The 26,942-nt window shown below is 43.6% G+C and overlaps 2 protein-coding genes across 7 annotated transcripts in view; one reads left to right on the top strand and one right to left on the bottom strand.

Annotated features, from left to right (window-relative positions):
* Positions 1–26,942, top strand: part of HIGD1A (HIG1 hypoxia inducible domain family member 1A) — a 463,894-nt gene that overhangs the window by 337,345 nt on the left and 99,607 nt on the right. The gene's annotated exons all lie outside the window — the stretch shown is intronic.
* ZNF662 (zinc finger protein 662) lies at positions 9,751–18,323 on the bottom strand. Of its 6 annotated transcripts, XM_012770295.3 has the most exons (6): positions 17,626–18,320; positions 16,515–16,599; positions 16,233–16,359; positions 15,481–15,591; positions 12,915–13,019; positions 9,751–11,920 (listed from the first exon to the last, which is right to left on the bottom strand). In XM_012770295.3, the coding sequence occupies exons 2-6, from the start codon at positions 16,518–16,520 to the stop codon at positions 10,893–10,895; spliced, it is 1,377 nt and encodes a 458-aa protein (XP_012625749.2). In that variant the 5' UTR covers positions 16,521–16,599; positions 17,626–18,320; the 3' UTR covers positions 9,751–10,892. The 6 variants fall into 6 exon arrangements, 5 of the variants coding, with proteins under 5 accessions (XP_012625749.2, XP_012625743.2, XP_012625746.2 ...); XM_012770289.2 differs by lacking the exon at positions 16,515–16,599 and having other exon boundaries at positions 17,910–18,323; XM_012770292.3 differs by lacking the exon at positions 16,515–16,599 and having other exon boundaries at positions 17,626–18,322.

Raw genomic sequence — 26,942 nt, 5'->3', positions numbered from 1 at the left:
TCCATTTTTTTTTTGTCTAGCCAAGTTCATCAATCATCTTAGCTAGATCTTCTGGATAACCTGCCTCAGCTTCTCCATTAGAACTTGCTGCTCTGCCTTGCACTTTTATGTTATACACATGCTTTCTTTGCTTAAACCTCATGAACCAACCTCCCCTAGCTTCCAACTGTACTTCTGCAGCTTCCTCCTCTCTCAGCCTTCATAGAATTGAAGAGAGTTAAGGCCTTGCTCTGGATTAGGGTTTGGATTAAGTAATGTTGTACCCAGTTTGTTCTTCTCTGCGGGCCATTGAAACTTTGTCCACATTAGCAATAAAGCTGTTTCTCTTTCTTATCATTCATGCGTGCACTTTTAATTTCCTTCAGAAAACTTTTTGGCATTCACAACTTGGCTAACTGGTGCAGAAGCCTAGCTTCCCAGCCTATCCCAGCTTTTAGCATGCCTTCCTCACTGAGATTAATCATGTCTAGCTTTTGACTTAAAGTGACAGACATTTGACTCTTCCTTTCACTCAAACACTTAGAGGCCATGGTCAGGTTATTAATTGGCCTGGGTACAATACTGTTTGCTACAGATAATAGACTAGAGATGAAGGAGAGAGATGGGAGAACAGCCAATCAGTGGAGCAGTCAGAACATGCATAACAGTTATTGATTAAATTTGCTGAATTATATGGGTCTGGTTCATTGTGTCCCCAAAACAAATAGTAACATCAAAGGTCACTGATCACAGGTCACCATAACAGATATAACAATAATAATGAAAAAGTTTGAAATACTGTGAGAATTACTGAAATGTCACACAGAGACATGAAGTGAGCACATAGTGTTGGAAAAATGGTGCCTATAGACTTGCTCGATGCAGGGTTGCCATGAACCTTCAATTTGTAAAAAAACATGATTTCTGCAAAGTGCAATAAAGCAAAACACAATAAAACAAGGCATGACTGTGTAATTACATACTTTGGGCAGTATTTAATATCTTGCTCCTTCCGTTACAGCATAAACTCCAAGAGGGCACAGACCATGTCTGTCTCACTCACAGTTATATTCCCAGCTCGTAGCACAGTAATTTTGACTTTCAATTCTCATTGTCAGAAATACATTTTCTATGGCCACAGCTGCCATAGACAGTGACTCCTCTGATGCATCTGAGCAAAGCAAATTGAAAACCTTCTGGGAAAGATTCAGCATTCCAGATACCATTAAGAACATTCGTGATTCATGGGAAGAGGTTAACATATCAACATTAATAGGAATTTGGAAGAAGTTGATTCCAACTGTCATGGATGATTTTGAGGAGTTTAAGACTTCCTTGGAGGATGAAACTGCAGATAGGGTAGAAATAGCAAAGGATCTGGAAATGGAGCCTGAAGGTGTCATGGAATTGCTGCAATCTCATGATAAAACTTGAATAGAGGAGGAGTTACTTCTTATGGATGCGCAAAGTAAGCGGTTCCTTGAGATGGAAGTTACTCCTGGTGAAGATACTGTGAATGTTGTTGAAATGACAACAAAGGGTTTATGCAAACTTAGTTGATAAAACAGCAGGAAGGTTCGAGAAAATGGACTGCAATTTTGAAAGAAGTTCTACTGTGGGTAATTGCATGCTGCTGAGAAACATTTTACAAAAGGAAGAGTCAATCTATGCAGCAAAGTTCATTGTTCTCTTATTTTACTAAATTGCCACAGCCACCCCATCCCTCGGAAATCAGCACCCTGATCAACAGCAACCGTGAGCATGGAGGCAAGACCCTCCACCAGTAAAAAGGTTACAACTTGCTGAAGGCTCAGATGATTGTTATCATTTTTAAGTAATTAAGCTTTTTAGAAATTAAGGTACATATTTTTTGGACATCATATTATTGCACACCTAATAGACTATGGTATAGTGTGAAGATAACTTTTATATGCACTGGAAACAAATAAAAAACAAAAAAAATTGTGTTACTGGCTTTATTGCAGAGGTCTGAAACCCGGACCCCCGATATCCTGGAGGTAGGGCAGTAACTGTGGCCAGTGCTGCAAAGAAGAGCAGAGCTGGGCGGCAGGTGCAGAGGCTGGAAGGGCAACAGATCAGGACGACAAGACCAAGTCAACGTGTGTTGTGTGTACGGTGGGGGTGCCAGCGTGGCAGAAGAGGAGTGCTGACCAAGGGCTGTGGCGGGTGGTCCCAAGGTACAGGAGCACACTCCCCCTGGGCCAACGTGCCTGGAGCGCTCAGGGGAGGGAGAAGAGGGTCTCAGGTGGGGTGCCAACCTGGCAGGCTCAGGGCAGTTTTGGGCTTTGACATACCCTCTAGCATGGAACCCCTCTCAAGCCAGCCCCTGCAGCCACTCCAGTTCAGGTCCAGACCCCTGGTGCCACCAGCCAGACAGGTAGTGAATCTCTGCTCTTCCTGGGGCAGAGGCGGGCTTGCCCCTGGGAAGTTGGCCTAGGGGACTTCCCTCCCGCACTTCCCAGGGGCCAGGGACCAGCGACCCAGAGCAAGCCCGGGGAGATCTTGGCATGCCTTGGCCTCTCCCTTCGGACTGGGATCTGTCCGAGGCTGAGGGCGGGGTGACCATGCTGGGCTGAAGGCCAGGCAGGACCAAGGACGGGGGACGAGGGGACGGGGGGGGGGCCCCCTCTGGGCAGGCTACAGCGGAACAGGCCCTAGGGCTGGAAACGGGGGGTCACACTTCTGGCCCCCCAGCCTTGATGGGGAGATTGTGGGCGCTGAGGTGACCTCTTCCGGTGGGTCCCCTGAGCTTCCCGCACAGACGCTGTGTGTCTGTCAGGCTGTGGAGCCACCAGTAAGGGCTGGACTTGTCGCCCCCCCCCCCACCGCCGCTGTTTCCAGCACTCCTGAGATGTGAGAGAAGCCACCACTTGGCCACATCTCCGGAGTCTGCATCTCATCTCCCGGCAGGAGCATCACATCGGCTGTCCAGCAGCATTTCTGCCCTGACCCTTTCTTGCTCACCCCATTCGCACGCTACCTGGTGGGCGGGGGCGGGGGCGAGTTCTCTTCTAGACTGGGCCCAGGTGGTTCAGTGGTCTCTTCCAGGCTCCTGTCTCCTCATTCCATATACGGCCCAGGATTCTGAGCAGCTGGCACCGACCTGAGGATTCTGTTGACCTGCTGTCATCCTGCTCTGGGCTCTCTGCTGGGGTCGTCCAGGCGGTGGCACTGGCTCTCCCCTGTGTCTCCTTTGCCCTTTTGTGCAGCTCTGGGTGATACTGACTGTTCATCTAGCGTGGTTCCTCCTGCCCACTGCCGCTCGCCCGGATTCAGCAGTGCCTTTGAAAGGGAGATGCAGGGGATCATCTCGCCCTGCCTTTAGATCAGGTAACAGTCATTCAGTGTAGGACTGGGCTGATTTAAAGTTTTTTTTCTCTTTCTAGCTTTCAGGTTCCTTCTTTTTTTCCCAGGAGGAGGAGGAAACATTTCCATGGCAGCCTGAGTTCTTGACAACCTGTTTGAAGGTTAAGGTAGCTTACTCCTAATCTGCATCACATACACCAAGTCACTGTAAAGCTAGTGTAGGACCAAGAGGGCAAACCTGGGTTCTTGTCTCAACTCTGCCACCAACTCATGATATGACCCAGAACATTTCGTTTTGACTCCTTGGGGCTCTGGTCTGATACGTCTAAATGGGAGGCTGAATTTGAGGTACTTGCCAGCAGTGAAATGCTGTTATGAAAGTATTGGATTGTGCATTCAGTAAGAGGCTAAGAGATATGAGGCCATATAGTGGGAGAGGGTGGAGAGAAAGGATGGAATGATTGACACTGAGCTCCTATCCTGTGTATGGCTCTATGCTGATCATCCACATGGCCACCAAGAGCATCATCATTCTTATTTTGAGAACTTAACATGAGCTAAGTATTGCACTGAATATATGTATTACGCCATTTAATCCTCAGGGTCAACCTATGTTGAGGGGTCCCCAAGACTAGCCCGGCATTCAGAGATTCCCTAGAAGGACTCATACAACTATAAGACTCATATAGGTAGGACTCAGCATAGTGTTATGAGTCCCATAGTTGTATGAGTCCCGTAGTTGTAGTCAGAACTAAGATTTATTGCAGCTGGATAGTAAGGAGACATGATCATAAGGGGAAAAGACACAGGTGGATTCTGAAGGAATCTATGTGCAGGCTTCCTAAGGCTTCCTGCTGTGAGACACCACACAGAGCTCACTCTTCCAAGCAGTGAAAATCAGCAACGTGTGCCATGTTTCTACCAGGGAAGCTCATTAGAGAGTCAGTGCCCAAGGATTTTATTGGGGGACTGGTCATGTCCCTCTGCCCAGCACATGTTATAGCCCAACTAAGTCCCTTGTCCACTGCCCAGGAAAGGCCAGTACACTGAGACAGCAGGTGTTGCAGTGGAGAAAGAGTTTTATTTCATAAGGCACCAGGTGAGGAGATGGGAGTAATTTTTCAAATTCATCTCCTTGAGAATCTGGGGGCTAAGGTTTTTAAAGGTGGCTTGGTGAACAAAGGGCTAGGAAGCTGGGTCTGCTGATTGGCTGGGGACGAACTCATGGGGTTGGGAAGCAGAAATCTTCTGAGTTCGGAGATTTCCTAGTAGGGGGTCTCAAGGCTTGTTGGATCCATTCTCACATCTGTCCACAGGTCTGGCTGACATCAGTGGGCCCCCCTAAATGCACAGTCTAAAAAACATCTCAAAGACCAGTCCTAGGCTTTACAATAGCAATGCTATCTATAGAAGCAACTGGGGAAGTCACAAATCTTGCACCTGTTAGGGAGGATACATGGTGTTAAGCAGTAAGTAGTCGCAGCAGTAAGAAAGTCAGGGAACAATGGCTGGTTAACTTCTGGCTATATCTATACTTTTATAGGAATCAGACTTTTATTACCGTTTTTACCTTATAGCTTTTCATTGTTTTAATATAGGTGATTTCGCACATACAAAAATTCCAGACGTTAAGGAGGAAAGCAGATTTTCAGCGTAAATCATATAATTTGTACAAATAGTCTAGGCGTAATGAACTACTCCTGTTGGTTAAGTGTTGACTAGATACACTGAAAGCAAAGTTCCCAGACACCAGCTAAGGGCCTATCTTGCAAGTATGCCTTTTTAAGTCTCAGGACTCCTATGTTAATGATTTATGCACACAACTCTATGAAACAGTAATATCATTTTATAGAATATAAAATTCAAAGTTTAAGAGATTAGTAACTTGTCCAGAGTTGGACCACTGGCAAGTGGCACAGCCAAGAGTCTAATCAGTCTGTTTATTAAGGAACTAGAGATCTTATCCATCCATTGTGTCATAATGCCTGTCCCAGGGCCCTCGAATCCTTTGCACTTGTTCTTTTTGCCTAAAATGTACTTTCCCTATCTCTTCGCATGACTGGTTTCTTTCATTTTTTAGGTTTTTTTTTTTTTGAGACAGTGTCTCACTATGTTGCCCAGGCTAGCCCAAACTCCTCGCCTCAAGTGGACTCTCCTGCCTCAGCCTCCAAGGAGCTGGTACCATAGGCATGCATACGGCATGCCTTTCTTGGTTTCTTTTAATTATTCAAGCCTCAGCTCAAATTTCTACTTATCAGAAAAACCCTCCCTGACTACTCTGTGTAAAGTAGCCTCTCTCTTAAGTTACTTTGTAGCATTACCTGATTTTACTTTTTTCAAAAAATTTATCTTTATGTGAAATGATCTCTTATCTTTGTTTATTCTGTATGAAGTCCATCTCCTTTAGTGATGTGTAAATTGGCACTCTGAGAAAAAAAAATGGATTTGGAGGGTTTGCCAGTTTCCATATTGAAATAAATTATCCCCTGGCCAATTTCAAGAACCAACATAAGGTCACTGAAGGAGGGGTTGGGGAGAGATGTGCATAATCAGCTTTAAAAACCAGGACTACATCTCCTTCACTGCTGTGTCCTCAAGATCTGGCACTTAATAAGTGCTCTGTAAATATTTGTTGAGTGGAGGAATAATTCTCTACTGTTGAAAGCATTCAGTCTTATATTACAGATGAAAACGTTGAGGCCCAAAGATGAGAGAAACTCTCGGGCACACATTGATTAAGTGTAAGAGCAAAACATTGAGCACAGCCAGTTGGTGCAAGATTCACTCCTAAGTAGTTAGGGAAGCATAAAATGGGAGAAATTGGGGCCAGGGAATCAGGTTGTCAGGTAGGGTTCCATAGTCCATATCGATAAATCATTTATTGCAGGCTTAGCATGTAGAAAGCACCATCTTAGACACGATAGGGGAGACAAAGAGAGGTTTAAATATCATCCTTCATGGAGCTCATACTCTATTGACAAAATGAGATAAGCACTCATTTGCAAAGGCACATTAGCAAAAGCAATACAAGACAAATACCAGTGGAATCTCAAAGTAGTGTCATATCTTTTGGGGGCAAAGGGAACCACGGACAGAAGGGAATTTGTGAAAAAGGAAGCATTTCAGTTGGGCTTGTAAAGATATACAAGATTAGCTGTAAGTGGAAAGGTAAGGTATTGCAGGCAATGGAACAATATGAGAAAGACATCTAAAGAGCTGCTTGAAGAAAAGAGCCCAGCTCACCTGGTGTCTGAGTACGGGAACAACTCAAACAGGCCTGAAACTTAGGGCCCCAGCGGACATGCTATCTGGAAAACTGACCTTCAATTCACTCTTTTACCAGCCCTCAAGAAAACAGGGAGTTCTTAGCAGTCACAGTAGTCCCCCTGCAGGGGCTACATCCCAAGACCCCAGTGGATGCCTGAACAAAGGGTTGTATGAAACTCTATATATACTGCATGTTTTCCTATACACACATACTTGCAATTAAGTTTAATTTGTGAATTAGGCATAGTAAGAGGTTAACAACAATATAAAAATATACTATAATATAAGTTATGTGAGTGTGCTGTGGTTTCTCTCTCAAAGTACTGTGCTGTACTTGCCCTTCTTGTGATCTGGCAATCTGATAAGTGAGATGGCTGCTAGGTGACCATAGGCAGGTAGCAGAGACAGTGTAGATGTAGCTATACACAGGGATGACTCATGTCCCGGGTGGGATGGAGCAGGGCAGTGTGAGATTTCACAACACTATTCAGAATGCTGTGCCATTTAAAACTTATGAATTGTTTATTTCTGGCATTTTCCATTTGATATTTTAGGCATTATGGGGATGAACTACAGTTGACTATGGGTAATTGAAACCATGGAAAGCAAAACCACAGATAAGAGGGGACTATACTATATTTACAACTGTATAGGAGGTGGCCTTACTGCTATGGTGTCTAGAGTAGCTTGGAATTCCAGGAGAGTGTGAATCCCACCCCCAGCCAAAGACAAGGAGAATGTTGTGAAACATTTGGTTGGACTTCCACTGCAATCTGGCAGTATCCTCAGTAGTAAGACACCTTCATGGGGAATTTGAAGGCCAGAGAAGTTTGCCTGTCCATACAGAGATTGGACTTCTTTCCTTTGCCTGTGTTTAATGTCACTTTCCTGTCCATAGCTATCATCCATGTGACTGTTGTGCAGTCGGATCTGGCAAAACAGCTGGAAAAATGGCTTGGTGATGATTCTGGGGTGTCTTAACTTCACCTGAGGAACAGATATCATTTGGCAGGCAATGGGGACCTACTGAAAATATTTGAGCAAGGGAGTGAAAGCTTTCAGAATGTTAATCTAGCAGCAATATTTTATATTTGAGTTTAGGAAAAACTAGAATTCTAATGAATAGTGGGACACATAAAGAAAGAAGTGTAAAAAAGAAGGGGCTGAGCTTTGCTTCCCCAAAAATAAAAGGAAAATGATTCTGGGAAATAAATAAGTGCATTTTAAGTGGGGCTAAGGATGAAGACACAGTGTGTGGGCAGAATAATTTTAGGAGTATGTTGAAAGGCAGGTCCCAGGGTGATGTCAGAGAAGCTGGTGGAGGGTGGCTGAGCACCCCATATGGGTACTGTGTACTTGAAATGCAGCCAGTGTGACTAAGAAACTAAATTCTTCATTTAATTTAAATAGCCACATGTGGCTAGTGGCTACTATGTTGGACAGTGCAGTTGCAGAGGCTTTCTTCATTCCCACTCACTAGAGGATTTCATTTATTTCTTTACATGGCTTTATATCTATTCTTCTCACTTACTAACTCCAAATGCACAGCTGCGGTCACAGATAACCAGAGCTCCAGCCCATAATATACAACTGCCAACTTGAAATTCCCACTTGCACACCTCACACATATCTGAAATGAAAGCCAAATAAGAATTCTAGATTTCTCCCCTCCCAAGCCCATTCCCCTTCCAGTCTTATCTATTCCAGTCATTGGCACCACTGTTCACTCAGCTGCTCAAGCCAGAAATCAGAAAGCCATCCCTGATTCCTCCCTGTCAGTTATTCCTGTATCTGATTCATTAGCAGGTCACAGATTTTATTTCCATAACATATCTTAATATCATCTACTTCTCTTCGTCTCCATTTCCACCAGCCTCTCCAGGCCTCCATCGTCTCTAACCTGGACTGCTATCACAGTCTCTAACATGATCTCTCCTTTCATACATGTCCCTTTATAAACCATTTTCTACCTAGCAGTCAGAGTGACCATCCTAAAGTGTGACTCCAACATGTGACTTGTCCTTTGGATACCTTTCCATGCCTTCTTTTCACTTATTAGGGAATCAATGATCTGGCCCACCTATCTCTTCAAACCCAACTTGTGCTGCACACACCACCCTGGATCATCATACTGGAGCCAAACCCTTTTGGCTCCTTGATCAGGCCTTCAAACATCAGAGTGCCTGCACAGCTATGTCCCTCTGCCTGCTCCTCTTCCCATTCCTGATACAAATGGCTTTTTCTCATCCTTTGAGTCTTAGCTTTAAGGTTTCCTCTTAGAATAGGCTATCTATATAAAGTGGGCCCCTTCCCCATCATTCTTTTTCTCGGTACCTTGTTCATTCCCCTCATAGCAATTTTTTAAATTTTTGTTTGCTTAATTTTTTTGGTCAGTCTCTCTCATTAGGCTAAAATGTCCCAGGAAGACCAGGACCAGTTCTAGCTTATTGTTTGCCCAGCATGTGGCACAGTGCTTTGCCTGTAAGCCGTTGCTCACTAATATTTGCTTAATAAACAACTTTCCCAACACCAGTTCACGTAAGTCATTTCTATTTCCTGGTTCCATGTGGTACACAACAACAAAATTTTTACTGCTTATTAGATGTTACCCCAAGTGGTTGGAAGCTTTAAAGTGGGATATAAACAGAAGTAAAGTGAACTGCACTATCTGAAAAAGATAGTTCTAAAGGTGAAGTGTCTGGAATGGATGTTTCAGATCTGTTTTGGTCAGCATTCTTCTCCCCTGAATAGAGCCTCTGGTCCTCTAAACTTTTAAGATGGTTATTACCACTCTCTAATATCCTGTCTTCATAATTATAATAGTATTAACAGCTTGCATCCTCTTTTAAAAATATTGTCTTACAGACTCCTGATTCATGTAGAGTTAGCTAATTTTGGAATTCCTTACTTTCCTATGTAAGAGCTACATGTTCCTAGCATTTATATTTGATGCTGGACCAAGGCATATGTGACTCTGATGCCATGATAGTGGATTATGTGGGAACTTTTCAACTACTTACTGGATGTGGCTATTACTCACCAGAGCATTGACGATAACCAGAAAGTGACCTGTTCTCCCTCCGTTAGTGATGGCTTCACAGCTTAATTTGGGATATAGGCTATGAAGATGGTGAATTGGGGCAGACTCAGAGAAGCTTTAGGTACTACAATGAGGGGTTGTAGTTGTACAAATTTTTATTAAAAAAAAAAAATCTCTAACTAGGCAAATATTTTCCCAATCCCAGAGTGCTGTCTCATGACACAAGAGCAACTGGGTCTCCCAAGATCACACAACATGGACTACCCTCTGCAGCTTTCCCTAAGTTCCCTTTGCACCTCCAGGAGGCCCACAACTTCTAAGGAAGGGAGGGTCCTAGAGTTGGCAATGTAACTGCAATGTGATCTAGATCAAATAAGGTTTTCAGTGAGGTAGATTTATACAAAGCAGTAACAATAAATATTTGTATATAGAGAATACCTCTAGAAAAATACATAACCAGTAAGAGTGGTTGCCTGGGGAGAAAACTGGGAGACTTGCGAGTCAAGAATGACAAGGAAATTTACTTTACACTGAATAAATACCGTTTTGAATTATTTCAACTTTTTTTTTTTTACCATGAGCACATTGTATCTAGTCAAAAAATAAATAAGTTTCAAAATTTGAAGAACATAAAAGAAATGCAGTGCTGGTCCTCAAAGAGCCACTTAGCTGGCATTAAGACTAAGAGACATAAGACTAGTAGAAAAATATAAGACAGCGTATAATTAAATACTAACTTGCATGGACTGACTATAAGTAGAATAGGAAAAGAGGTCTGCTTAGCTGAAGGAGCTGGGTCTTAGATGATGAAGGGAAACTAAAGCAAAGGAAAACTTAAGCAAATAAAAATGGGGAGAGGCACAAATATGTACAATTAAATAAAGAACTGTAGACTCTGCAGTCAGGCCTAGCTCTAATCTCAATAACTTACTAGCTGAGCAACATTGAATAGGTTTTAGAATCTCTGTCAACCTGATTTCTCATTTGTAAAATGGGAAGAGTATATGCTTTAATAGGACTGTTATGAAAATTAAAGAATGTATGTGAAGTGGTTAGCACAGTACCTGACATACAGTAGGTGCTCAACTAAATGGTGCCTAGTATAAACACGGTGGGATAGGGAAACCAGTCTTGCTACAGTACATGGTATCTGATCAAGAGAAGGGGCAAGATAATACTGGCTAGTAGGGTTATAGCAAACTATGGAAGGTCATCTCATTTTGTCTGTGGGGTTCCAGCAGCATAAGAATTATAAGCAAGCACCACCATTATGTACTCTCTAATGTTCAAGGTGAGAGGTCTGGCTGTCATAGGGTTTCTCTCTGGCATGGCGCCTTTGGTGCTTAATCAAGACAGAATTCTGACTGAAGGCCTTCCCACATTCATTACATTTATAGGGTCTTTCCCCAGTATGGATTCTTTGATGTCGAACAAGGTGTGCCTTGCAAATGAAGTTTTTCCCACAGTCAGAACATTCATGAGGCTTCTCTCCAGTGTGGACCCTCTGGTGCTGAGCAAGATCAGAGTTCCACATGAAGCCTTTCCCACAGTCCTTACATTCATAAGGCTTCTCCCCAGTGTGGATTCTCTGATGCCGAAGAAGGGCTGGGTTTCGAGTAAAGCTTTTCCCACATTCCTTGCATGTGTATGGTTTCTCCCCAGTGTGGATTCGCTGATGTTGTGTAAGGCTTGTGTTCTGACTAAAGCCCTTCCCACATTCCTTACATTCAAAGGGTTTCTCTCCAGTATGTACTCGCTGGTGACGAATCAGGTTTGACTTCCAAACAAAGGCTTTGGCACACTCTTGACATGCATACGGTTTCACCCCACTGTGGATTCTCTGATGTGCAATGCAATGTGATCTAAAACTAAAAGCCTTCCCACATTCCTTACATCCATAGACCTTCTCCCCACCATGAGTTTTCTGGTGTTGATCAAAGTCATCATTTTGATCAAAACACTTGCCGCATTCTTCACATATATAGAATACCTGCTCACTTAGAATTTTCTGATGTATACCAACGTGGTTCTTGATACCAGTATTTTCTGAACTCTCCTCTACTGAGATCATCTCATCCTTGACGATCACTTCTATAATATCTTTTGTAGTATTCTCCGTATTTCCCCCATTGGGGTAGCCAGGCCATCTTCCTAGACTACTTTTCTCCTCTTCACAGGTTTTCCTAAGCCAGAATCCTTGGGAGCCATACCACTGGGGTCCACTTGATAGCACCATGAGGCTCTGTGCTTCCTCACAAATTTCCTCCTTCAGAAAATAATCTTCTTTCTCACTCTTTAACACACCCTCTGAAAGAAGAAATCAAAGCTTCAAATGTCATCATTATTCATGCCAGAGTAACTGGAGTATTAGTGCATCCATTTCTCTCCAAGTACCACCCCTGTGTCTCAGTGGCCCTGTCCTCGCTGAAAATGGCAAAAACAGGGCTAACACACAAAAAGAAACCACAAGCAAAAAGAAGAAACTAGACAGAATTCCTGAGGGCTGTGATTCCCAGCACCAGACCAAACAGAGGGCAGGCTCTCAGAAAAAAGTTGAGCTAAGGCAGACAAGTCAGAATTCCTTTTAGGTGGCTGATTCCAGTTTATAACATGAAAAGAACAGGCCAGGAGTCGGGGAAGAGGACCTGTTTAGAAATAATGAATCATTTGTGGTATGCCTGGGGAAACTGAGCTTGTCACACATTGGGGACAGCGGCAAGGACCTTCTTTATATTTTTCAACACTAAAAGGAAGTGTAATATTCTCATTCAATCTAACCACCAGGTTCACCATAAAAAGTGCTTCTCCAAAGTAATTCAGGCAAAGTTGGGCAAAGAACTCCCCTCTTTTTGCTCCTATAGTGTCTTATTCACACTTGTGTTACAGCATCATCATTTTTCTGTAATTATACATATATGTATAATGTCCCGTTAGACTGTGAGCCTTTCCAGGATAAGGACCATAAATTACTTGATTTCTGATCCCTAGCAACTAACACAATAAGTAAAATATGGCATCTACCTTAAAAATATTGGTTAACCATAGCAGCCATACGGGTAGGCCATTTGTTCAGCTTAAGCCTAAGACCCATGACCCAACCTAATTTAATTAATTGAGCTTGTCCTAATGAAGCTGAAAGTTTAAGAGTTTAAGTTTTCTCTTGATTAACTAGTTGATCTGGGGATTTGGGAGGGTCATTTATTTAGAACATGAATGGTAACATGGTTTTTAACATTTTATAAAAGACTTAAGATAGGAAAATGTATACTGGGAAGAAAATGCTCAGTTCCCTCTTACTTACCTGTACAAGTTAGGCTTGGACACTCTCCTTGCAGTTTCAGGTTCAACGGCTCTTCTGCCCGCTCCAGATGGAAGACCCCAGCAGGCGTTAGAAATGGAAACCCTGCTGGGGTCAAGATACAAAGAAGCCTGACTCAGTTGGGGGAGTGAGGCCCATTAGGAAAAGAGCAGAGGTGGAAGTGGTAGGGGGAGAATGAAGGTAGATGAAAAGATTGGCAACAAAGATAACCAGAATTTGAGGGATAAGAACATGAAGGATAGAAAATACTGGTACAGGGAAGTTGTGATTCCCTCAGTTCCCAAAGATACAAAAACATATCATTTATTTTATTTATTTATTTATTTATTTATTTTTGAGACAGAGTCTCGCTTTGTTGCCCAGGCTAGAGTGAGTGCTGTGGCGTCAACCTAGCTCACAGCAACCTCAAACCTCTGGGCTCAAGCGATCCTACTGCCTCAGCCTCCCGAATAACTGGGACTACAGGCATGTGCCACCATGCCCGGCTAATTTTTTCTATATATATTAGTTGGCCAATTAATTTCTTTCTATTTATAGTAGAGACGGGATCTCGCTCTTGCTCAGGCTGGTTTCGAACTCCTGACCTCAAGCTATCCATCCGCCTCGGCCTCCCAGAGTGCTAGGATTACAGGCATGAACCACCACACCCAGCCCCATTCATTTTAAAATGTCAAGAATAATAGGAAAGACTAATGCTTCTTCTGTACCTATAACTATAATAGAGGGTGAAAGCAAATTCACATAGAAAAGAATCAGGATAGGTTGGAATTGCAAAGAGCTATTCTTGAGGACTTCTTGTCTAGGCTGTCTAGTCTGGGAAACCATAACCTCTTAGGTATCCTCCTTTCTATCCATCTATTTATTGCCTGTCATTCCACAAAGAATCAGTGATAGGTCTCTCTACGGCATCCATAGAAATGGCCTCACAGCCTCACTCAGCCATTTCCAGAAATTTCTTTTTACCCTATAATAGATACCTCCATCCACAAACACCCACACTAATAAACTTTACTTCAGGTGTAACTAAGATCTGTCTCTTTATAACTCCAATCCAAAATATCCTAAGATTCATCTTTGGTAACTTCATAAGAAAAAAAAAAATATCCTAAGAAACAGATCAATTCTACACCTTCAAATAACAACCTTTTATGTCACTGAAGCCAGGGACTGTGTGTCTCCTGTGTATTATCTCTAAGACAAAAGGGGACTTTCAGTAGGGACAGGACTGCACCAGGGAAATCTGTTGCTGATCAGGGAGTTGGAATTTTGTTCAAGGAATAACTTAGTTGTTGGGTTTTTGCCAGAAGCGAAGCAAAGATGGGAAATTCCCTTGGGTCGTGAAGAGAGGAAATACTGAGATCCTGAGAGAATATGGAGGACATTGTGGTTGTCTCCTGCATCCATTCTACCCCGCCCCACTGTGGGAACTGTGTGGAGGGTGAAGGTGGGCTTATCCCAATTCCAATTCCGTAGGATAGGTGCTGGCAAGTCTAGGCGAACCAGGTTAATCCCAGTCCACTGTCTACACAAGAAATTGATCCAGGGATCAGCAATTCAGCTCAAGTCAATCAGTGCACAGTATTTCCGTGGCCACAGTGACTGATTTAAAGCTGGCGTATGACTTAAGGTGGTCCAATAGAGCAATACTTGGGATGTGATTCATAATGGTTAAAGCCTAAGGAAGACCTGCCCTGTTCCTTACTAGGTAGGAAGAAGCACCGTCCTGGTTACAGCTAATAATACAAATCACCTTATAACCACAAGAGAAGCCAGACTGTGGACAAAGCCAACATACAGGAAGACAGAGCGGAAACTGAAATTCTGATCAAACTATGCCTGCAGCCCACTCTACTTACAGACTACCCAGTTACATGCAAGAATAAATTCCTCTTTATTGTTTAAGCCAGTTTGAACTGGGTTTTAATACTTGCAATTAAGAATATCCTAATATAAAAAGACTGCCAGACATACCAAGGAACTGTGAGAATGGGGAGATGGAGGGTGTTCACAGGAGACTGTGCAAAGAAGGTGGAATGGGGCCAGAGAGGCAACAGAGAGACACAGTTCTCACTAGGAAACTAAGAGGAAGAAAGCCCTCAGTCGGCCCTAAAGTAAACCGTGGGCTTTCACCAGCAGCGATTCCTGAGTACTAGGGAATATTTGGCTGCGGGTTATTGAGATTGCTTCATTTCTAATGACAGATATGGCCATGAAATCCCAAGCTGGAAGACTATGAGCAGGCCGGGAAAGTAGAAAGGGCACCTCATCTCTGAGGGTAAAGAGGAAAATCAGGGAGCAAAGATAAACAGTGGCCATGATAAGAGCAGCAGATAGGGAAGAGGCAAAACAGGTGAAAGAAGATGGCACACAGAGGAGCCAAGGTAAACAGAATAAGGACTCAGGAGGATGGAAAACTATGAGAACACAGAGAAACATGGGAACACCACCAGTGTCCACAGTACGAGGTGAAGAGAACACATATCTATGACATTCTAAAGATCAAGACAAAGGAACTGGCCAGATGACTGGCACAGGTGTCCTCACTCACCTGAGATGCTCCTCGGGCCCACTCCATCCACAACGCGACGAGGAGCTGAGCACCAGGGTGCTTCCCCTCGCTCCAACTGGGAAATCAGGGCCGGTTTGGGAAATGGAAATGCTGCTTGAGGAGAAGGAAATGGGACAGGCAGGTGACTGGAGTGACACAGGGCAATCCCAAGGGCTCCTCCCAGGCCTGTGTCTTCAAGGGCAGGAGGGGAAATAGAGAATCACTAGTGAGAAGGAGAAAAGGAAGTCCAGGGAGAAGGAAGGTGACCTGGGGGAGAGGGGCCAGGAGACTTACAAAGGTCAGGAAGTTGACAGAGTTACTCAATAGCACTTTGAGTCAGCAAACAGATGATTTCATTCATTGAGGAATTGGGGCCTCAATGCTTTCTTGTCCTCTCCTTCTTACAGCCCTCAAGTTCAGACATCTGCCTGTGGATGCTTGGTATTAGGCTGGATCTCCCAAACTGAGGGGGGTGGGGAAGTGAAGGCTCAGTGGGGCACCACGGATCTGCTCTTTCCCCCTATACCCACAGCACAGGGGTGAGAGTTTGGGCAGCTCTCACCCTGGGGCGAGGCTCAAACTGATATGAAGACTTCCCACTTCCAGCAACTGCTCAGGTTGGGTCATTAACAATTCACGAGCCTGTAGCTGCCACTGAGCTGAGGACTATCAAAGACTCCTGAGCCTTTGAGAAAGGAGGAGCCAGGAAACTCTGAAGGGCAGAGCCAGAGCCCAAAGAGAGACACCCTTACCCAGGGAAGCCACAGCCCCATAATTCTCCAGCATCACGTCTCTGTACAGGGCCCTCTGAGCAGGGCCCAGGCCGGTCCATTCGTTCTCAGAGAAGTAGACAGCCACATCCTCGAAGGTCACTGACTCCTGAAACAACACGTGTTTATATGCCCTAGGACAATCCCAGGACCCAGGCCTGGGGTAAGTGGCAGACAGGGCACCAAGAAGTACTGGCGGGATGCCGGTACTGGATTCTGAATGTCTAAGGGAACTCTCTCAGCAGATTTTTGCCCCCTACTTACAAACATATAAGGGATCAGCCATCAATTTTCTTATGTCTCTTCATCTTTATTTCAGCAAACATCCTCTCATCTTTTTCATGAGTCTCTGCAAAAGTTTTTGCTGTTCATCCCTATACCCCAAACCACCATGTGTGCCCTAGGTCCCAACCTTTCTCTACAATGTGTTCTTCTTCAGAGGTCTATCACACTTGATAACAACTATCATTTTTTGAGCCTGTGCCAAGCACTTTATATATACATATATATTACTTTATGTCCCACAGCCTACAAAAAGGGTGTTAGATCCATTTTATAGAAGAGGAAGCCAAGGCTCAGAGAGATTAACTTCCCCCAAAGTTTCAGAGTTGAAACAGAACCCAGGCCTGCTTAAGTCTCTGGCTCTGCCTATCATCCCACACCAACTCTTCCTCTTCTCTCCCTCCCTGTCGCTGCCACCAGCCAAAGCTCCTCAGAACATTCACAGTGACCACTGAGGCTCCTCAACAGGGCGGATCCTAACTGTGACTCTCCCCCCTACACTCCTCCACCCTCAGCACTCTCTAAAACATCCCATACCACTTTCTTCTCCACATCCCAACTTCAATGTCCCCGTTTTCTATATTTCTAGGAGTCTCGGCTCCTGAGTCTTCTTTCCTTTTTCACGTGCCCTCTTCCTTAACAAATAATGCTAACCTACCGCCATCAAGACTTCCTATAATTCCCAGCCGTCGTCTCATTCGGGATCTCAGTCTCCACAGTATGGAGGAGCCGATTCTGGGTCATTTCACATTAGTTCTTGCCCTACAAAGCCCTCCCACCCCCAGGATTTCTCCACCATTCCTGGGCTCAAAGGCTTTGACTGGCTCACCTTTGTCTACCTAATAAAGTTCAAGTTCCTCTGCACTACACACAATTCCACTCACTGTTCAGAGACTCGCTTACCTGTCCAGGACCATCAGCTTCCTCATCCACTATGCTCTCACCATTCAGTTGGGAAACCAAATGGCGAAGCTCTTAAACTCTTCCCTCCCTCAGATCTGTGCCCTTGCACCTGAAGACTCCTTTGCCTGAATGTCCAGTTCTTCCCTCCTGTGCCTGCAAACTCCTGTTCGTCCTAACATAACCAACTCACACATAGCCAGCTCTGTAAAACCAGCCTCTTCGAAATCCTGGCCATTCGCTGCTACCCACAGCGCTGCGGGACCACTTTGCCCGTGCACGTCCGCCTTCCTTTCCCTGGCGAATGACGTCCGGGGCTGTCGAATCCACTCTGCCCCGGGCCTGGCCCCGGAGGGCCTCCGCTCCGGGTTTTCCCCCACTTCCCGGCAGCCGCACCAACCCCCTCCCTGCCCTTCAGCTGGGCCTGGTGCCCAGGACAGGGCCCAGCCCACTTCTAGGCGCCGGCCGCGCACTCACCGGGCGAGCCCGGGCTGGCGCGGGCAGTCCCGGCGGCAGCGGGAGGGCGGAGCGCAGGCGCGCACCCCTCTCCAGGGCCGCGGCCGCCATGGCCCGCGCCGCCCGCCCGGGAAGCGAGCGCGCGCCGGGCCCGCCGGAGGCTGCCCGGGGCCGAGGAGGGGCGCTCTAGACCGGCGCGGGCCCGACTACGCCCTCGCCCGGGCAAGACCTAGGCTCACGCCCCGCCAGCCCCGCCAGCGCCTCGACCGGCTCCCCGCGCTGTGCGCAGGCCAGACCTCCGCACCCCGGCGGCGGGGGCGGCCATGCTCGTGCCTCTGCGGCTGCTCTAGGACGGTGGAGGGCGCCGCGTCTCTGTGGTCCTCCTTTCTCGCCCTAGGAGGGAGCTGAGAGAGGTCTGGTTGTCCCCAAGACACTGACTGCTCCCCGGCTCCGCTATCGCGATCAGGAAAGCAGGAGGCTACGGAGGAGGGTTTGGAAATCAGACCACCCCTTCTTGGAAATCAGTCCACCTCGCTGCACCCTAGTATGTATGGATGCTGCTACAGGTAGCACATACTTCACTTAACTGCACCTGTCCATGTCTCTGCCTCCCTTTACTGGTTTCTACATTCCCAGGGAGCAAATTACATCCTTGACATAATCATCTCTGTGGCTCTAAATGCGCCTAATGTCTAGTCCCCAACCTTTCCGGGACTCTTAGATGGCCAATGTTACATGTTTAGATTCCCTAAACACACCCAATCAGACAACGGTGGGCAGTAAAAGCCATTCTGATGAGGTTTCAGACAGAAATGAAAGACGTGTTAGTGACAAACTAGAGGAAAAGCCATCTTGCTATAAAGTGGCAAGGAAGTTGACTCAATTGTGTTCATGTCCCAGTATTTTGTGGAAGGAGGAACTCATGATCAATGAAATAGGATACTTGGCAGAAGAAATCTCTAAGCAAAATATCGAGGGTTGTGGCATGGCTTCTTTTGACTGCTTATCTAAAATGCAATTGAAAGAAACAAATTAAAGATGGAGTTTATCCTTAAAAGAGAAGCAGAACTTAGAGATTTGAAAATGTCTCGGTGTGGCTAGGTTGCAAAAAATGAAAAAGCATGTTCTGGAGAGAACACCAAAAGTGTGGCCTCTGATAAGGAGGGATAGAGAGAAGCCAGATGCTATTCATCAAAACAGAGGAAGAGTGATCCCAAAGGCATTTCTGAGATCTTCCTGGCTGTCCTCCCATCACAAGCCCAGAATGCCAGAGCCAGGGAAGCACAACAATGTCAAGGCTCTGCTCCTGCATTCCAACTTAGGGTTCTTGGCTTCCCCAGCTGTGGCACAGGTAGGCCCAAATGCTGCTTGGACTGCCCCTGCAGAAGGCATAGGAAAACTATGGCAGCGTCCCGGTGCTAACTCTGCAAATGCACAGAGTGCAAGAGTTGTGCGGGCAAGGCTTCCTCAACTAAGATTTCAAAGGATTCCCCAGGGAAGCTCAGGGCCCCGGCAGAGAAGATCCCAGATCAGCATGCAGCTCCAGCTGGGAGAGCCACAGGCATGAGACTCCGAGCCACGAGAGCTGCCTCATGGGCTGCAACCAGCAAAGCTGTTGGGGTGAGGCTGACTGGAGCTTTGGGGATCCAACCCCAGTGTGTCTAGAAGCGAGAACATGGAGTCAAAGAAGATTATTCTCTAGCCTTAAGATTTAATGTTGTTTTTCCTGTTGGGTTTTGGACTTATCTAACACCTGTTATCCATTTCTTCTTTCCTATTTTTCCCTTGTGGAATGGAAGCATTTATCCTATGCTTGTCTCACCGTTGTACTTTAGAAACACATAACTCATTTGATTTCACTGACTTAGAGTGGGAAGGGAATTTGCCTCAGGATGAATCTCACCTTCGAGTCTCACTTATATCTGATTTAGATAAGACTCTGGACTTTAGACTTTTGAGTTGGTACTGGAACATGTTAAGACTTATAGGGCTATTGGAATGCAATGCATGTATTTTGTATGTGAAATGGACATGAACAGCCAGGGGCAGAGTGCTATGGTCTGAATGGATCCCTCCAAAATTCATATTGAAGCTTAACCAGCATTATGATGCTCTTAAGAGATGGGACCTTTCTGCAAGTGATTAAGTAATGAGGGATCTACTCTCATGAATGAGATTAGTGCCCTTTTAAAAAAGGTTGAAGGGAATACTCCAGCCCCTTCTACCATGTGAAGATACAGCACCAAGGCACCATGTATGAAGAACAGGCCCCCAAAAGACATTGAATCTGCTTGTGCCTTGATCTTGTATTCTCAAGTCTCCAGAACTATAAGCAATAAATTTTTATTGTTTATGAATTACCCAGTCTACAATACTTTGTCATAGCAGCAGGAAAAAAAGACAAAGAGGACCCTTGCAATTCAATATGAATTTGAAAACCAACTTTTCATGTCTGTGAAAAAAGCTATTGGAACTTTGACAGGGATTGCATTGAATCTGTAAATCATTTTGGATAGTATTGACATCTTAAATCACTTTGGATAGTATTGACCTCTTAACAATGTTAAGTCTCCGTATTCATGAACACAGGGTGTTTTTCCATTTATTTAAGTCTTCTTTAATTTCTTTCACCAATATTTTATAGTTTCAGCATACAAGTCTTTCACCAAATTGGTTAGATTTATTCATAAGTATTAAATTCCTTTAGGTGCTATTGCAAATGAAATTGCTCTCTTAATTTCCTTTTTGGATTGTTCATTGTTGATATATAGAAACAAACTGGTTTCCTTACTTTTAATCTTGTATGCTGTGACTTTGATGAATTAGTTTACTAGCTCTAGTAGTTCTCTTTTGGATTCTTTGAGATTTTCTGTATATAGGATCATGTTACATGATAATATTTAATAGTTTTACCTCTTCCTTTCTAATTTGGAGCCTTTATTTATTTTCCTTCTGTTGTTGGTTTCTAGCTTCATCCTGTTGTGATCGGAAAAGAAATGCATAACGTCTATCTCTTTATATCTGTTGACTTGCTTTGTAGCCTAATGTTTGGTCTCTCTGGGAGAGTGTCCTGTATGCTTTTGAGAAGAATGTGTATTCTGCTGTTGTTGGGTGAAGTGTTCTATGATATATCTGTTAAGTCTAGTTGGTTTAACATGTTCTTCAAGTTCTCGCTTTTCTTACTTATCCTCTGATTGATCTATCCATTATTAAAAATGGGGTTAGGAAGTTTCTATTACTGTAAAATTGTATTTCTCTCTTTCAATTCTGTCAATTTTGCTTTATACATTTTCAGGGTCTATAATTAGGTGTGTAATGTTTATAATTGTTTGACCTTCCTGCTGTATTGAACATTTTATTAATACATAATGTCCTTTGTCTCTTGTAACCTGTTCCTTGTAAATTGAAACTGTACTTATTAAACACTTACTCTCCATTTCCCCCAACCCCTGGCTTCTGGCAACTGCCATTCTGCCTCTGTCACTATGAATTTGATTACTCTAGGAAATTCATGGGAAGAATCATACAATACTTGTCGTTTGCGAGTGGCTTGTTTCGTGTAGCATATCTTTAAGCTTCACCCATGTTGTAGCAAGTGTCAAAATTTCCCTTATTTTTAAAGCCAACTAATATTCCACTGTATGTATATACCACATTTTATCCACTCATCTGTCAATGGCCATTTGGGTTGTTTCTGCCTTTTGGCTATTGTGAATAATGCTGCTATGAACAGGGACCAGATATCTCTAACATCACTTCTTTGGGGCATATACCCAGAGGAAGATCCTGTGGTAATGCTATCTTTAATTTTTTGAGGAATCACCATATTGTTTTCCACAGAGGCTGTATTTTTCTTCGCCACCAGCAATACACAAAGGTTCCAACTTCTTCGCATCTTCACCATCACTTTTTTTTAAAAAATAACCCTCTTAATGGGTGTAAAGAGATATGTATTTATCTTTTAAGTCATACAGAAAATTAAAAATGGATACAAATAAAAATTATAATACCTGCTTTTATTATTGCCTTTGTACTTACCTTTCTCAGTGGTCTTTATTTCTTCATACAGCTTTGAGTTACTACCTAGTTTCCTTGTTTTAGTCTGAAGGACTGTCTTTAGCATTTCTTGTATAGCAAGTGTCTTAGTCCATTTAGTGCTGTTGTAACAGAACATCACAGACTAGGTATATTAAAGTAAACAGAAATTTATTTGGCTAGTGGTTCTGGAGAATGAGAAGTATAGGGTTGAGGGGATGCATCTTGTGAGGGCCTTCTTGCTACATCTCAACACAGTAGAAGGCAGTGCATGGCAAGAGAGAGCAAGAAAGGCCTGAACTCACTTTTTTTTAAGAGACAGGGTCTCCCTCTGTCACTGAGGCTGGAGTGCAGTGGCATGATCATAGCTCACTGTAACCTCAAACTCCTGGGTTCAAGTAATCCTCCTGCCTCAGCCTCTGAAGAAGCTGGGACTATAGGTGTGCACCACCACACCAAGCTATTTTTTTTTTTTTTTAGAGATGGGGGTCTCACTTAACCTGGGTGTTCAGGTTGGTCTCAAACTCCTAAACTCAAGCACTCCTCTCATCTTGGCCTCCCAAAGTGCTGGGATTCCAGGTATGAGCCATCATGCCCACTGTGAACTCACTTTTATAACAAACCTACTGTTGCAACAATAAACCCACTCCTGTGATAACATTAATCCATTAATCACTTCTAAAAGGTCTCACTTCTCAACACTGTTGCATTGAAGATTAAGTTCCCAACACATTTAGGGACACATTCAACCATAGTATCAGGTATAGTGGTAACAAACTCTCTCAGTTTTCATCCCAATAGGAATGTCTTAATGTCTCCCTTATTTTTGAAGGACAGTTTTGCCAGATACATAATTCTCAATTGACAGGTTTGGGGTTTTGTTCTTTCCTTCCTCTCAGCACGTTGTATATATCAAGCCACTGCCTTCTGGCCTCCAAGGTTTCTGGAGAAATCAGTTGATAATCTTACTGAGGATCCCTTGCATGTGACAAGGCATTTCTCTCTTGCTGCTTTCAAGCTTCCCTCCTCGCCTTTGACTTTTGACAGCTTGATTATAATGTGTTTCAGCTTGGGTCTCTTTGACTTTATCTTACTTGCAGTTTGTTAAGCATCTTGAATTTGTACATCCATACCTTTCCTTGAATTTAGGACGTTTTTAGACATTATTTCTTGAACTAGTCTTTCTGTCCCTTTCTCTCTTTCCTTCTGGGATTCACATTATGCAAAAGTTGCTCTGTTTGATGGTATTCCACAGGTCCCTTAGACTCTGTTCACTTTTCTTCATTCTTTTTTCTTTCTGTTCATTCCATGTAATAATTTCAATTGTCCTATCTTTAAGTTCGCAGATTCGTTTTTCTGCTCCCCCTAATCTATTTTTAACCCCTTCTAGTGTATTTTTCCCTTTAGTTATTGTGCTTTTCAGCTCCAGAATTTCTTTTTGGTTCCTTTTTATAATTTCTCTCTTTATTGATACTCTTATTTTGTTCATACATTGTTTTCCTCTTTTCCCATGTCTTCCTTTAGCTCTCCAAGCATCTTTAAGACAGTTATTTTAAAGTCTTTGTCTGTTAAGTTCAGTGTTTGAGCTTTCTCAAATATACTTTTTCTTACTTATTTAGTTCCTTTGAATCAGCCATACTTTCCTGTTTCTTCATTTGCCTTATGATTTTGGGTAGAAACTGGACATTCAAATTTTATATTGTGATAAATATGGAAATCATATTTTCCCCGCTTCACCCAGAATTCGATTTTTTGATTATTTAGGGTGTCTCTGTGCTGGAGATCAACCTGAAGTGAAGGGTTAAGGTCTTCTCAAGTCTTTTCTGAGACTGTGTCTTTCCCTGGGTATGCATGGTAGCTTGCTAAATTTTCCCATATATGAAGTTGTTTTTTTTTTTAATGTAAATATGCAGGGCCGGACACAGTGGCTCAAGCCTGTAATCCTAGCACTCTGGGAGGCCAAGGCGGGAGGATCGCACAAGGTCAGAAGTTCGAGACCAGCCTGAGCAAGAGCAAGACCCCCGTCTCTACTAAAAATAGAAAAAAATTAGCTGGACAAATAAAAATATGTAGAAAAAATTAGCTGGGCATGGTGGCACATGCCTGTAGTCCCAGCTACTCGGGAGGCTGAGGCAGCAGGATGGCTTGAGCCCAGAAGTTTGAGGTTGGTGTGAGCTAGGCTGACACCACGACACTCTAGCCCAGACAAAAGAGTGAGACTCTATATAACAACTACAACAAAAAAATTCAGTTGTTTTTTAAATGTAAAAACAAAACAAAAAAGCCAAAGGTGCAACTCCTTTAAATGTCCTGGGGATTGCTTCAGCCAACGGTGATGAAACAATGACAGCCAGCTTCTATAACTACACCTCATTGATTAGAAACAGCTACCAGCATTTACAACATAGAACTCCCTAATATTTGGAGGAAAAGTTCCATGGCTTCAGCAAGCTATGCCAGAAGCATGCCAGAGCTACATGTCATGGGAATGGGGATGGATAGTCACTACTATGCTAAAAGCTGACCAATATTAGCCACAATATTGACCAATATTAACCACAATTTACCAACCATCTTTCCTCTGGAAGCTGCCGCATTCAGATAGACTCCAGAGTTCCAAAACTGTCACCACAGACAGTTCTGCCAGTACAATTTTTGTCTAGGTGCAGATATGCTTTCCGCCCCACCAGCTTCTCTGACATTACCCTGGGACCTACCTTTCAACATACTCCTAAAATTATTCTGCCCACACACCGTGTCTTCATCCTTAGCCCCACTTAAAATGCACTTATCTATTTTCCAGAACATTTTTCCTTTTATCTTTGGGAAACCAAAGCTCAGCCCCTCAGAATCATCACCAAGCCATTTTTCCAGCTGTTTTGCCAGATCCGACTGCACAGCAGTCACATGGATGATAGCTATGGACAGGAAAGTGACATCAAACACGGGCAAAGAATATAAATCCAATCTCTGTATGGACAGGCAAACTTCTCTGGCCTTCAAATTCCCCATGAAGGTGTCTTACTACTAAGGACTGCCAGATTGCAGTGGAAATCCAACCAAATGTTTCACAACATTCTCCTTGTCTTTGGCTGGGGGTGGGATTCACACTCTCCTGGAATTCCAAGCTGCTCTAGACACCATAGCAGTAAGGCCACCTCCTATACAGTTGTAAATATAGTATAGTCCCCTCTTATCTGTGGTTTTGCTTTCCATGGTTTCAATTACCCATAGTCAACTGTAGTTCACCCCCATAATGCCTAAAATATCAAATGGAAAATGCCAGAAATAAACAATTCATAAGTTTTAAATGGCACAGCATTCTGAATAGTGTTGTGAAATCTCACACTGCTCCATCCCACCCGGGACATGAGTCATCCCTGTGTATAGCTACATCTACACTGTCTCTGCTACCTGCCTATGGTCACCTAGCAGCCATCTCACTTATCACATTGCCAGATCACAAGAAGGGCAAGTACAGCACAGTACTTTGAGAGAGAAACCACAGCACACTCACATAACTTATATTACAGTATGTTTTTACATTGTTGTTAACCTCTTACTATGCCTAATTCACAAATTAAACTTAATCGCAAGTATGTGTGTATAGGAAAACATGCAGTATATATAGAGTTTCATACAACCCTTTGTTCAGGCATCCACTGGGGTCTTGGGATGTAGCCCCTGCAGGGGGACTACTGTGACTGCTAAGAACTCCCTGTTTTCTTGAGGGCTGGTAAAAGAGTGAATTGAAGGTCAGTTTTCCAGATAGCATGTCCGCTGGGGCCCTAAGTTTCAGGCCTGTTTGAGTTGTTCCCGTACTCAGACACCAGGTGAGCTGGGCTCTTTTCTTCAAGCAGCTCTTTAGATGTCTTTCTCATATTGTTCCATTGCCTGCAATACCTTACCTTTCCACTTACAGCTAACCCTACATTTCCTTACAAGCCCAACCGAAATGCCTCCTTTTTCACAAATTCCCTTCTGTCCCTGATATCCTTTTCCCCTAAATGATATGATACTACTCTGAGATTCCACTGGTATTTGTCTTTTTTGTTGTTATTATTATTACTTGATATTATTATTATTATTTTTAAGCCTGGTCAAGAGGACCACTTAGAGTGGAGAAGGAACACAGGAATCTGTAACTGGTTGTGATCAATTAGTTGTAAACACCACTGCACTCGGACCAACCTCACTGGTATTTGTCTTTTATTGCTTTTACTAATGTGCATTTGCAAATGAGTGCTTATCTCATTTTGTCCATAGAGTATGAGCTCCTTGAAGAATGATATTTAAATCCATCTTTTCTCCCCTATCATGGTGCTTTCTACATGCTAAGCCTGCAATAAATGATTTATCGATATGGACTATGGAACCATACATGACAATCTGATTCCCCAGCCCCAAATTTCTCCCATTTTATGCTTCTCTAACCACTTAGGGGTAAATCTTGCACCAACTGGCTGTGCTCAATGGTTTGCTCTTCCACTTAATCGATGTGTGCCCAAGAGTTTCTCTCATCTTTGGACCTCAATGTTTTCATCTGTAAGATAAGACTGAATGCTTTCAACAGTAGAGAATTATTCCTCCACTCAACAAATATTTATAGAGCACTTATTAAGTGCCAGATCTTGAGGACACAGCAGTGAAGAAGATGTAGTCCTGGTTTTTAAAGCTGATTATGCACATCTCTCCCCAGCCCCTCCTTCGGTGACCTTATGTTGGTTCTTGAAATTGGCCAGGGGGTAATTTATTTCAACATAGAAATACAAATCCGTTGTTTTTCCTCAGAGTGCAAATTTACCAGCACACCACTAAGGGAGATGGACTTCATACAGACTAAAAAAAGATAAGAGATCATTTCACGTAAAGATAAGTTTTTTGAAAAAAGTAAAATAAGGTACAGTAACTTAAGAGACAGGCTGCAAAGTAACTTAAGAGAGAGGCTATTTACACAGAGTAGTCAGGGAGGGTTATTCTGATAGGAATAAATTTGAATGTAAAATGGTACCCAGCCAT

Source organism: Microcebus murinus, chromosome 1 (assembly GCF_040939455.1).
Source record: "Microcebus murinus isolate Inina chromosome 1, M.murinus_Inina_mat1.0, whole genome shotgun sequence".
Taxonomy (NCBI): Eukaryota; Metazoa; Chordata; class Mammalia; order Primates; family Cheirogaleidae; genus Microcebus; species Microcebus murinus.
This window is presented reverse-complemented; position numbering and strand designations above follow the sequence as displayed.

Coding starts and splice junctions, on each gene's coding strand:
- ZNF662 (XM_012770289.2), bottom strand. CDS start 17,999: ATGGCGGCCGCGGCCCTGGAGAGGGGTGCGCGCCTGCGCTCCGCCCTC. Junction 15,592..16,232: donor TGGGGCTGTGGCTTCCCTGG/GTAAGGGTGTCT, acceptor CTCCTCAAGCAG/CATTTCCATTTCCCAAACCG. Junction 13,020..15,480: donor GGGCCCGAGGAGCATCTCAG/GTGAGTGAGGAC, acceptor TCTTGACCCCAG/CAGGGTTTCCATTTCTAACG.